The sequence below is a fragment of the Peromyscus leucopus genome, chromosome 4 (assembly GCF_004664715.2).
Source record: "Peromyscus leucopus breed LL Stock chromosome 4, UCI_PerLeu_2.1, whole genome shotgun sequence".
NCBI lineage: Eukaryota > Metazoa > Chordata > Mammalia > Rodentia > Cricetidae > Peromyscus > Peromyscus leucopus.
In genome coordinates, this window is record NC_051066.1 from 96,281,235 (window position 1) to 96,293,770 (window position 12,536).

Sequence of the window (12,536 nt, forward strand, 5' to 3'; positions counted from 1 at the left end):
TTAAGGAATTAGTTATATAGTTTTTTTTGTTTTTGGTTTTTTTTTTTTTAAATCTTACATGTATGTCTTCCAAGTGTGTGCAACTAGTAGATTCCAGCAGAGGCCACAAAGGGGCGTCTGGGGCTAGAGTTACAGGTGGCTGTGAGCAGCTCACATAGGGTCTGGGGCTAGAGTTACAGGTGGCTGTGAGCAGCTCATATAGGGACTGGGAACCAAAAAAGAACTGGGTCCTCTGGAAGAGCAGTGTTGCTCTTGATTGCAGAGTGATCTCTTACAGCTCCAGGAAACAGTTATAAACGAGCCTCACACATCTGTATTCATAAAAATCACAACTAGTTTTTGGTCTGATTTCATTTTTCTATAGTTTCTTCCAGTTATATTCTACCACAGATAATTTCAGATTGAGTTTAAATTTCTTTGAACTAGTTTCTTCTTGTTTATAAATATATATTGACAGAGGGGAAGGACTCCCAAGGCAATACAGGTGAAAGGAAGGAAGGAGGGAGGAGGGAGGGAGAAAGGGAGGGAGGGAGGAGGGAGGAGAGAGAGAGAGAGAGAGAGAGAGAGAGAGAGAAAGAAAGAAAGAAAGAAAGAAAGAAAGAAAGAAAGAAAGAAAGAAAGAAAGAAAGAAAGAAAGAAAGAAAGAAAGAAAGAAAGAAGGATCAGGTGGGAGAGCTGCCCCTGCCCCTCACCAACCGCAGCACTCGGGAGAGCGGGCCCTGCACCTCATCTGGGCACAACAGGAGCTGGCCCTGGAGGTGTGGGTGCAGGTGAGCCAGTCCCAGGAGCATGAGAGCAGGAGAACTGGCCCTGCCCCTTGCTGCCTGCTGCAGTGGGTGAGCTAGCTGGGGCAGTGCTGGAGAGCTCACCCTGGTGGTGATAATGAGGGAAGGCTGGCAGCCTGACCAACCCGGCTACCATCCAGGCCCAGAACCAGGGCTATGGGTTGGCCCACCCCAACATCCACCTCATAAATGATCTGCTGGAGCATGTGAAGGAGCTAGACCTGCAGATCCAACGCTGCAGGATCTCCATGACACAGGGCAACAACAGGTTACCCAAGAGGAGTCCCAGTGAGGGCCCAGTATCGAGGGTGTAGCAGAAGCCAGAGGCCTTGAACCAGACCAACGAATGAGTCATTGCAATGAACACTTGCACGTAAAGACGTACAGAATGAAGGGTAGACTGTGTGACCCACTGTGTCATACTACAGTTTCCATGCCAAGACTTTTTTTTTCCTTTTCCTTTTTTGTTTTTGTTGTTTTATTTTATTGGGCAGGGGGCGGAGGGTTGCAAGGGTAGAGGGCAGATATGAAGGGACGGGGAAATAATGGGATCAGGATGCAGGATGTGAAATCCATAAAGAATCAGTAAAAAGTTGAAAAAAAATCTAGAAAATACAAAGAATAAAAACCACTCATAGTATCATCTAGAAACAGCCATTATCACCATTGTGGTGTGCAGTGTCTAGTCTTAATTTCCTTCTTAAATGTTATAACACCAAAAGAAAACTATCTGACCATCAAACATACATGCTAATGCCCCAAATGCCCAAATACTTACAATTCTGTCTCCTGTAAAGGTAAGGTTTGTTCCATTCTCCTTAGACTTCAATTAAAAAAAAAAAAAGGAAGACAGAAAATTACTTCATAGTTTTTACATTGTTCTCAGAAATATGTAAGGAAAAATAATTACCTCCTGTTTTTCTCCTAAAAGAGGAAGTCGATGCATAAGATCCCCAGAAAAGCTCTATTAAAAAAAAAATAAAGATGTATAAATAGTAAAAGTTCAAAATACCTAGAAATGGTTAAAGCAAAACATACAACAATACAGTAAAAAATAACAGCATCAGCAAACAAAAAATTTACAATTAATTTCAAACAAGTGAAGAAAACCCTGCTGATCATAACATGATCCCAAGTGCCCCACAGTCTTTCCATGAGGAGAGCAACCTGGAACGCCAGAGCCTTAGACAGAAGACACATGTGTCAGGTGGAGATCAGCAGAGTCTCTCTCATTCAAATCAACAAAACGAGACTTAAAGTCATTAGTACTTGAGGCAACAGACAGTGGGGATGACTATACAGCATGAATGAACTCAAAGCTACCCAAGCCAACATTCAGAAATACGTAAGACAGCAATGTAACTTTCACAAGAATCTGCACACAGATCAAAAGTGCAGCTCTCCTTAACAGGATTCCGATCTCTTCTAGAAGAAAGGACTAGCATAGAAACAATGGACACAGGAGAAGTTCAGACATTACGGTTTGTTTTGTTTTGTTTTTTCACCTCTTCTGTTTCCTCCCAACCACTGCCAGAGGTTACCTGTGCTTTATAGAGTTCACTACAGTTCTGAAATAATTTTGATGACGTTTGATATCTTCCAGACAAGCCTTTCTTTTCCTTGAGATTTTCCAAATATTTCTCTACTTCTTCTGCCTAGAAAAACAGAAGATACAAAGTTTTAGCTCACCTGTTGCAAATCAGGTTACTTGGAGGACAACAAAGCATGAAACTGTAGTACAAGTATAACTGGCACTTTAAAAACCAACAGGAGAGCCTGGGGACATGGCTCAGGTGCTAAAGTACTTGTCTTGAAAGCACAAAAACTTGAGGTTGGGCTTCAGAACCTATCTAAAACAAGCTGGTCATGGAGGGGAGTCTTTGTGATCCTAGGGTATGAGACGTGGAAACAGGCAGGGTTCTGGGGCTCACGGGCTGGTCAGCCAGCCTAGCCTCTTGATGAGATCCAGGCCAATGGCAGACCTTGTTTCAAAACCACAAAGGAGAGGGCATCTGAATAACACCAGAGGCTGTCTTCTGCACACATATGTGCCTGGACATGCACAGGCACACAAGCACTCATTCTCATTCTCTCTCTCATTTTCTCCATTTTCTCTCTCATTTTCTCCCTCCCTCCCTCCCTCCCTCTCAAGATTACATGATGGCTGGCAAGATGGCGTAGTGGGCAACCTGTGACAACCTGAGCTCAATTCCCAGAACCCACGGTGGAAGGACAGACAACTCCTGAAAGTTTCCCTCTAACCTCCCCCACAGTGTGCTGGGACTCGGACACTCGGACACACACACACACACACACACACACACACACACACACACACACACGTTCAATCCCCAGAACCCATGCTGTAGTGGAGGTAGAGAACAGACTCCCACAGGCTGTCCTCTGACACACAGTATTGTAAAAGAAGAATCTACAATTAAACTCTGAAGTACAGAATTCTGGGGCAGGAGCATTTGCTGTTGTTCCCGAGAACCCACGTTCGGTTCCCAGAACACATATCAAGTGGCTCACAGCAGCCTGTGACTCTAGCTGCAGAAGACACAGCACTCTCTCCTGGTATACATGCACTCGGTTGGCACAAACATGTGTAAGCACACACACAAATAAATAAATAAATAAATCTTTAAAATAATGCACAAAATCGTAGTCTTTGGCTCCCAAAAGGTAATTCTCTAACAGTTCTGAGAAGACTAGTAAATTTTCAGATACAAAGGGGTTTTTAATCACATGGTTACTTGACCAAATTAACAAAATCTACAAAAAGATCATTTATGCTCATAAGCTTAGAATGTAAAACTGTTGTTGCCAATCATAGCCCATTTCTGATAGTCACACACACAAAAAAATATCATGTATCAGTTCTGTGATTTTTCTCTCATATCCAAACCATAGTCATGAGAAAGTCTTCAATATTTCAAATCTGTAACCATCTGCTTATCATCTCCATACTTTAAAAACAATCACGTATATGGTATATGGTTATGGAAACATGACACCCCCAGAAGCCGTAGTCACAGGCAGCTTGGCTGTGAGTTGGGTGGGTGCTGGAAACTGAACTCAGAACCTCTGTAAAAGCAGTATATATGATATTCTGATATGGGTCATGAGAAAAACAAAAATTTAGGGACTATTTTACTGCCAATAATCTCATAATCCTTTGGTTTTATTTTGACTCTTTAACACTTCTTAAGGTATAAATATCTCATTCGCAAGAGGTGGGGTGGGTGGTTTTTGGTCTTTGAATGGGTTATGGATATTTGTTATTGTTTAGAGTGGTTGGTTACAAGTTGTTATTGGTAATGGTCAGGAAAAAGTTGAACAAAGAAGATTAGATTCACAGTTTTTGAAAACTGAAAAGAAAAAAGGGGGATATAAATATGATAGGATAAGGGTAGATTATTTAATCTACTTTTAAACCAAAAAAAGCAACTAATAGTCTTAAATATTTTACATCAATATGGATCTTTGTATACTGATACAAATTTAAGATTATTTTTGTACAATAATACTGTACATATTTTTGTACAATATACTGTACATACATTTCTAATCTTATTCAAGATATTGTACCTATGCAAGTCATTAAACAATGTAATGCAAATTTCTAATCCTTGAAAGTTATTATTACAAACTATTTAGGATAATAAAGAAGTGCAAGTTAGTAGTTAGTCATTTGTTACAATTAAACTTGTAGTCATGTTAGGAATGTTTTTAAGGTCAAACAGAGATACATTTTAAGTAGACAGGGGGTCTTCAAACACTTCAGAGATCTACAGAATAGGCATTTAAGATGTTTTAATAACACAGTTTCTTTTCTTTTCTTTTCTTTTTAATGACAATGAGACATGTCTGCTCCTGTCAGCACCAACCTACTTCAGAGAAGATGATGGGCATCGAAGAAACTCCACATGGAGTTTACTTTCTTTGCGGCAAAAGTCAGCCACTGGGCAAGAAAGTGTATGCTTCCTGTATGTAAGACAGTATGCTGTCCAAATGGGACAAGCAGGACACAAAGAAAAAGACTGCTGAACTTTGCCAAGACAAGATAGGACAGCCCTTCAGAATATCCTGCTTCACAGGTAAGTCTGTGAGATATCCTAGGCCTGTAGGCCTTGGGTGACTGTCCAGGCAGTCGTTTCTGTCATTTCTCACAATTTTTGGAAGTCACTTGCTTGCACTTCCTGCTTACTCAAGTAATAATATTTCCTATGGAAGTCCAGCTCTTACTGTTCCCACCTTTCAAAGGGTTCTTAAATGGAGGAGAGAGGAATGATAAAATATCAGATAGAAAGAGAGACCTAGATGAAGAGAAAAAACACAGAAACACAGGAACACAGCTTCGGGAGGGCCTGAGTCAATACCCAACAGCCAGCATACAAAAGGGCTTTGTATAACAATGCCAAGGAGAGATGCAAAAGACCTCCCCCTTGCAAGATCAAAGTACACTGTATAGCCAAGTGTAGACCCTTCAAACACCTGGCAACCACACCCATGGTCAAATCATCCATTATGCAGCCCTGCTGGGTAAAGCAAGCCAAGATTCTCTGAACCTGAGTAAGTTCTCACTAGGAAGCCTCTGTGGGTCCCCACAATTTCCTTTTCGGGTCTCTGATGGAGTTGAAGACTTTATAGTCAAAGTTATAGTTTCCCTTGTTACCAGATTCAGAAAAGAAATTCACTAAAGGAATGCAAAATGTATAAGGTTGAAAGACATAAAGATAGTTTTGGTAATGCAAGTTAGAATAGAAAGTGAATTAGGTACAACCTTTTGGACTCACCAAAATAGGATAGATAATGGAATATTTTCTCTGAATTTGTCAAATGTTTATGAACTAGACATTGTTGATATATTTATTGCCTGTATATATTATATATAGTTATTGTACTTATTGTATATAGTTTTTCTTATATTACTTACAATCTCTTTTTTATTGTGGACATAAAGGGGAAATGTGGTGATATTTTCCTTGTGCTCTAACAAAGTTTGCTTGGAGATCAGAGTGTGGAACTAGCCACTAGTTAACCACAGAGGCCAGACAGGGGTGGTACACACCTTTAATCCCAGCACTGGGGAAAGGAAGCAGGAAGATCAGGAGTTCAAGGCCACCCTGGACTACATGAGATTGATTCAGTCTAAAAGAGAAGAGAAACAAAACTAGGCAGTGGAGGCACACGCCTTTAATCCCAGCACTAGGGAGGTGGAGATGGGAAGTGATATGGCTGGGCAGAGAGAGGAATATGAGGTGGGAGGAGACAGGAGCTCAGTCCCTTCAGTCTGAGGATTTGGCAGAGGTAAGAAGTCTCTCTAGTGGCTGGCTCCTTTACTTCTCTGATCTTTCAGCATTTACTCCAATATCTGACTCCAGGTTTTTATTATTAAGAATAATTAGAATTTGCACTACCGTATTCTTAACTACTGAGCCATCTCTCCAGCCCATCTCCACACTTTTATCCTGTAGCAATCCAAAATAACTATTTTTATGTCTTATGAAGACAAGCTGTGTGTGTGTGTGTGTTGTGAGATATTTATAATCATGTGTAGATCAGGGAGTGCCCATGGAAGCTAGGGTTTTAGATCCCCTGGAGCTAGAGTTAGGGCGGTTTTGAGCAGTAAACAAAACTCTAGCCCTCTGCCAGAGTAACATATGCTCAACACCTCAATGTTATATAATGAGAGCAATCACCAACACTGTCAAATGTTCCTATAAAACTTCAATACAGAAGCCAGGGATGTAGTTTAGTCGGCAGGGTTTGTCTAGCATGAATGAAGCCCTGGGTTATATCCCCAGCATACAGAAATCAAGCAGAGCTTAGCAGTCAAGAGAATTAGCTGCTCTTCTGGAGGACCCAGATTCAATGCCCAACACCCACACGCAAGCTCACAGCTGTCTGAAACTCCAGTTCCAGAGAAGCTGATGCCCTCTTCTGGCCTCCAAGGGTACTGCACACATGTACAAACACCCATACACATAAAATAAAACACCCATACACATAAAATAAAAATAAATAAAATCTTTAAAAGTACAATAAACATGTATTTATATTACATAATGTAAAAAGTTCATTAATATGATTTCAATTCTGTATTACAATTAACCTTTAACACCACATAAAAAGTTGTGGTATAAAAACAAAGGACATCCTGATTACATGAAAAGGTCATTAAAATACCATTTTCTAACTATATATCTTTATGAAATCAGATTTTTCTCAACATATGTTTCAAGCAATTTATCACAGGACTAAGTAAAAAACCTAGCTGTCTTCTGTCGTGCCAGATTTTAATTAAAGACATCTAACAAGACCACAAAACAATGCTGCTCTTCTGTGACTTTTTTTTTGAGACAAGACCTTATGACTTTATTATTGCTACTTTAAAATAATAAATTTCTCAATATTTTGTTTTACCTTCTTTTTAAGAGTTATTTTATATGTATGGGTGTTTTTGCTGCATGTATGTCTGTACACCAAGCGTGTGCCTGTGGAGACCAGGAGAGGGACTCAGATCCCCTGGAACTGAAGCTATGGGAAGTTGTGAGTTGGCATGTGGGTACTGGGAATTAAACTCAGGTCCTCTAGAGGAGCAGCCAGTGCTCTTAATCACTGAGCCATCTCTCTAGCCCACGTTTTAATTTTCAAAAGAGGAAACCACAAATAAAAGCCTTGTGGAGGACCAGAAAATTTGTTCAGCAAAGAAAGGCATCTGCTGCCAAGCTTGGCGCCCTGTGTTCAATCCCTAGAACCCACACGGTAGGAGGAAACGGACCCCCTCAAGTTCTTTTCTGACATCCACACTCCTGCAATGGCTTCTGTGTGTAAATATACCTCAATAAACACAAATGTTTAAAAAATTTTAAAAACAAAGGCTTTTTGAGTCCATAATTTTTTGTTTTTGTTTTTCAAGACAGGGTTTCTCTGTGTAGCCCTGGCTGTCCTGGAACTCACTGTGTAGACCAGGCTGGCCGTAAACCTGGTATCTGCCTGCCTCTGCCTCCAAAGTGCTGGGATTAAAGGCCTGCACCACCACATCTAGCTACAGTTTTTTTAAGGATATGAATTGAGACAAGAAGCCTGAGAACTGCTGACACAGGTCTGCATACTGGGCCGAATGGGCTATAGTTTCAGCTCTGCAGCTCCACAACTACATACACACTGCTCTTTCTTCTGTAAAGTTAAGAGGTTGGGGCCAGATGACCATTAAGTCCCAAGAAACATATATACTTTCATATTCTTTACCTTGAAGTTGTAGATTTCATTGTAGCAATCAGCACTTTTCAGAAACCAGGTTATATTCAAAGACAGATCACAAGGCTCTCCATCAACTATGGAAGAAGAAATACTTGTAAACACAAGAGAATTCCAAATGAAGCATTCTTCCAGCATTTTCTACTAATAGCCTATTTATTTTCCACCCTAAACTGAGATACTCAATATTCCTTCTTTAAACATAAGGAAATCAAGTCATATAAGCAAAAATAACTGTTCTTTCTTTCTTGGTGTTTATTCTGAAGCAGGATCTCATTGTGCAGCTCAAGCTGGCCTCAAATTCACTCAGGCTCCCAAGTGTTGAGATTACAGGGGTGAGCTAGCATGCCCAGATGCCCAGGCAGCCTTTAGATAATATCACTGCTCTTTCAGAAGTGGTACTGTAGCTAAGGGGTTTTCTTTCTTTAACCCTTTTGGAAATGTAGGTCTATCTCTGTGTCCCAAACCTCTAGATCTATATTGAGAAAAACCTGGGCATAAGGCAATCCTAACCTAAAACTAGACTTTTATTATTCAAGTATTTACCAAGCAGAACACACATATACAAAGGTTTAATAGCAGAGTGTTAGATTAAGAGGGAAATGGGAAAAAGAAATGGTCTAAGATCTTTTAAAAGGCCACAACCTTACTGGAGAAATACAGAATAATGGTATCAGGGATAGCAGAATATTCATGATTGTTAATGGTGTTTTAAACAGATCCACTGAGAGATATTCATGGCTTGGACTTGGAAAGTCAGCAAGAATGCATAAAGGGGGCTGGAGAAATGGCTCAGCAGTTAAGAGAACTGGCTGTTCTTCCAGAGAACTGAGGTTCAATTTCTAGCACCACATGGTAGGTAGCACATGGCCGTCTGTCACTCCAGTTCCCAAGGATCTGATCTGATGCCCTGTCTAAACTTGATGCCACCAGCCTAGTTCCAGGTTCAGTGAGAGACCCTGTCTCAAAGAAATAAGTGGAGACTGACAGATATAGCACGACACTCAATATCCTCTGAAATGCACAGGCTCAACCTATGCAAATAACTGAACACATATATACCCTATTACATACACACATAACAAAACCCCACATAGTTTGGAACACAATGTTCTAAAGAACCAAAGCATCGGTCTGAAGATTTAAGAAGGTAAACTCAACTGTCCTGGGAGGTGGGACAAGATACTAGAGACTCCTCTGTGCAAACATGCCCAAAATAAACATGATGGCAGCGGGTGCAGCTTTGCTTGCCTGTAATTCTAGCACTTGGCAGGTGGAAGCAGAAGGATCAGGAATTCAGGGCCAACTTCAGCTACATGAGACTGTCTCAAAACAAACAAACAAATAAACCTATAAAATAAAAAACAAGTATGACTGCATTTAAGAATTTATTTTGAGGGCCGGGCGTTGGTGGCGCACGCCTTTAATCCCAGCACTCGGGAGGCAGAGCCAGGCAGATCTCTGTGAGTTCGAGGCCAGCCTGGGCTACCAAGTGAGCTCCAGGAAAGGCGCAAAGCTACACAGAGAAACCCTGTCTCGAAAAACCAAAAAAAAAAAAAAAAAAAAAAGAATTTATTTTGGGGGTTGGGGATTTAGCTCAGTGGTAGAGCACTTGCCTAGCAAGCGCAAGGCCCTGGGTTCAATCTCAGCTACAAAAAAAAAAAAATTATTTTGTTTCACAACAAAAGAAACATCTAATTAAAACTTCATCTTTGATTCCAGCTGTGGAAGAAAAAAAATATGGAAGCTGCCTTATGTTTTGCAAGAATAAGAACAATAAGTATGACTGCATTTAGAAACCTACTCTTTTTTCTTAGATTTATTCACTTATGTGCATGTTTTACTCACATGTATGCCTGTGTATCATTTGCATCCTGGACCTAGAATTATGAACAGTTGCGAACCACCATGTGGGGTACTAGGAATTGAACCTGGGTCTTCTGCAAGAACAAGTGCTCTTAACCACTGACCCATCTCTCCAGCCCCAGGAATCGACTTTCATTCACAACAAAAGATGCAATCAGGAGGTTATAACCTATACCTTGAATACTAACACTTAGGAGGAGGCAGAGGCAAGCAGATCTCTCTATGAGTTCTAAGCCAGCCTGGTCTACATGGTGAGCTCCAGGCCAGCCAAGGCTATATAGAGAGACCCTATCTCAAAAAGCAAACATTAATTAATTAGTTAAAATTTTAAGATAATAAAAATAATTAGCAACAGAATTAAAGCATTCCTAGCTTTGTTTTAAACTGTTTCCTTAACTAACCCTTAATAAATTTTTTTTTTTTTAAATTTTATGCGTGTTTGTTTTGCCTGTTTTGTCTGTGTACCACTATGACCCTGATGCCCAGGAATGCCAGAAGAGGGCGCCAGATCCCTGGAACTGGAGTTACAAATGACTATGAACTGGTATGTGAGTGCTGGAATCAAACCAGGGTCCTATTAGGATATGCAAAAATCTGGTCAGCTGAGAATTTATAGGAAAGATAGAAAGATTAACAGTTGACTACTAACAGGAGAACACAAGTCGATAGGGTATATTAGTTTAAAGTCAGAAAACAGGGCCAGCAAGATGGGCTAGGGAGTCTGTTAAAGAGCTGAGTTCTATCCCCAGGACCCACATGGTGGAAGGAGACAACTGACTCTAGCAAACAGCCCTGATTTCCACACATACACCATGGGATGCCTGTGTTCACATACAGAAGTGAGGGAACAAATAAATGTAAAGTTTAGGTCCTAAAGAAAAGATTTGCTGGGAATTTTGTTGCAAATATAAAAGTAAGTTAAGTGTTAAAAGACAGGTAAGACAATGTTTAGAACTTTAAATGACAAGCTCTGAGACAAAGAACATGGTCCCACCTGTGTTATGGAAGTCATACACCATAAAATCAAAGAGAGTAAATATGAGAAACTATAGGAATAACAAAAAATAAAAACAAAATTTAAGGAACCTCAGATCTTCCACAAAACAACAAAATGTAGACATTTTTAATGTGGAGACTGTTAAACTTGGTAAAATACCATCAGGTCAAAAGCAAACTAGAAGAGGACTGTACATAACAGGAGTAGAGCCAAACCACCAAACTATGCTAAGCAACTAGATTCTTCCACTCCTCACATCTCTGAGTGAACAGCCAGTAAACCAACCTCACAAAACAAGAGTCAAATCAAATTGAAGTCATTAGGAGATATTGTCATGGATAGTGTGTGTTCCTAGCTTTGTTTCTTTGGCTGGATAAAACATTTGTGACAAAAACCAACTTAGAGGAGAAAGGGTTTATTTTAGTACAAAATCCCAGGTTATGGTCCTCACTGGAATGAAGTCTAGGTGTCGGGGACTTGAGGCAGCTACTCACATCATATCCACACTCAAAGGCAAGGAGGAATCAACGCATGCATTCATGCTGTTCAACTCAGATTCCTCTATTCCTACACAGTTCAGGACCCAAAGCTAGGGAATGGTCCTGCCTACATATATGTTGGAATGCCCCATATCAATTAACACAATTAGACAATCCCCCACAGACATGGCCACTGACGGACCTGATCTAGACAACCCCTCATTGAGATTCTTTTCCCAAGTAATTCTGAGTTGTGCTAAGTTGACAATGAAAACTAACCATCACGAGTGTATTTGTCACAGGAATCTGACCTACTCCGTTCACTCCCACTACAGCGTAAGCTCAATGAGAGAAGAGAATTTTTCAACTTTTCTAGTATCTAAGAGTACTCAGCACACAGTAGTTATTTTATAACCACTTCTTAAACAAAAGAATAAAATAACTCAACTATGACGTTACTGTATTTTCAGGTAGAAAGGTATGTTCAAAACAGACATGAAACAACGCATGGTAGCCTATGCCTATAATCTAAGCACTTAAGAGCCTAAGACTGGCCTTGAGCTACCTAGTGAGACCCTGTTTTAACAAACAAACAAAAAAGATCACACTACAATGGTGATCTAAAGTATTATCCCATCTCCAAAATAGAGCAACCCATGATCATTTGCTTCCAAAAATAAAAAAGTCTCAAAATTAAAAGGAGGTTTTAATACACACAGGACAATTTAGCTCCAGATCCTGTGGTTGTCTCACTAGACAAACTGGTTTTCTTCTACATAATCCCTATTTCCTGGTAATATCCCTGAACTCATTGTTCCTTGAAGCATTAAACACTCCCTTGGTAAACAAAGGATCTACTGAATATCTGAGCCAATGTCTGACAAGCCTAGACCATGTTTCCAGTAAACAGCTAACAAGTACACAAGAGTTAAATCAGTGATACTTCTGACTCAGAACAGATTTAAAAATAATGTAAGCAGTCAACCAAAAAAATTAAATACAACTAAAATATAATTAAATATAGTCATAATTTTCATACATAAACATATATATACACTCTGTGTAGCATTATAGTCAACATATGAATTCAATAGAGTATGTAATATATAATACAAATATGTAATATAAGCTACATATAATAGT

The 12,536-nt window shown here is 39.9% G+C and overlaps 1 protein-coding gene across 6 annotated transcripts in view; it reads right to left on the minus strand.

The window, feature by feature from the left end:
* Positions 1-12,536, minus strand: part of Tmem87a (transmembrane protein 87A) — a 52,689-nt gene that overhangs the window by 37,994 nt on the left and 2,159 nt on the right. For all 6 annotated transcript variants that reach the window (XR_003732867.2, XM_028854473.2, XM_028854472.2 and 3 more), the window contains exons 3-6: positions 8,043-8,128; positions 2,327-2,440; positions 1,696-1,749; positions 1,564-1,608 (exon numbers count right to left, since the gene is read on the minus strand). Coding sequence is in view for 5 of the 6 variants with exons in the window: in XM_028854473.2 (XP_028710306.1) it covers positions 1,564-1,608; positions 1,696-1,749; positions 2,327-2,440; positions 8,043-8,128 (299 nt within the window). In the remaining variant the exon portion in view is untranslated. The remainder of the gene's footprint in view (positions 1-1,563; positions 1,609-1,695; positions 1,750-2,326; positions 2,441-8,042; positions 8,129-12,536) is intronic.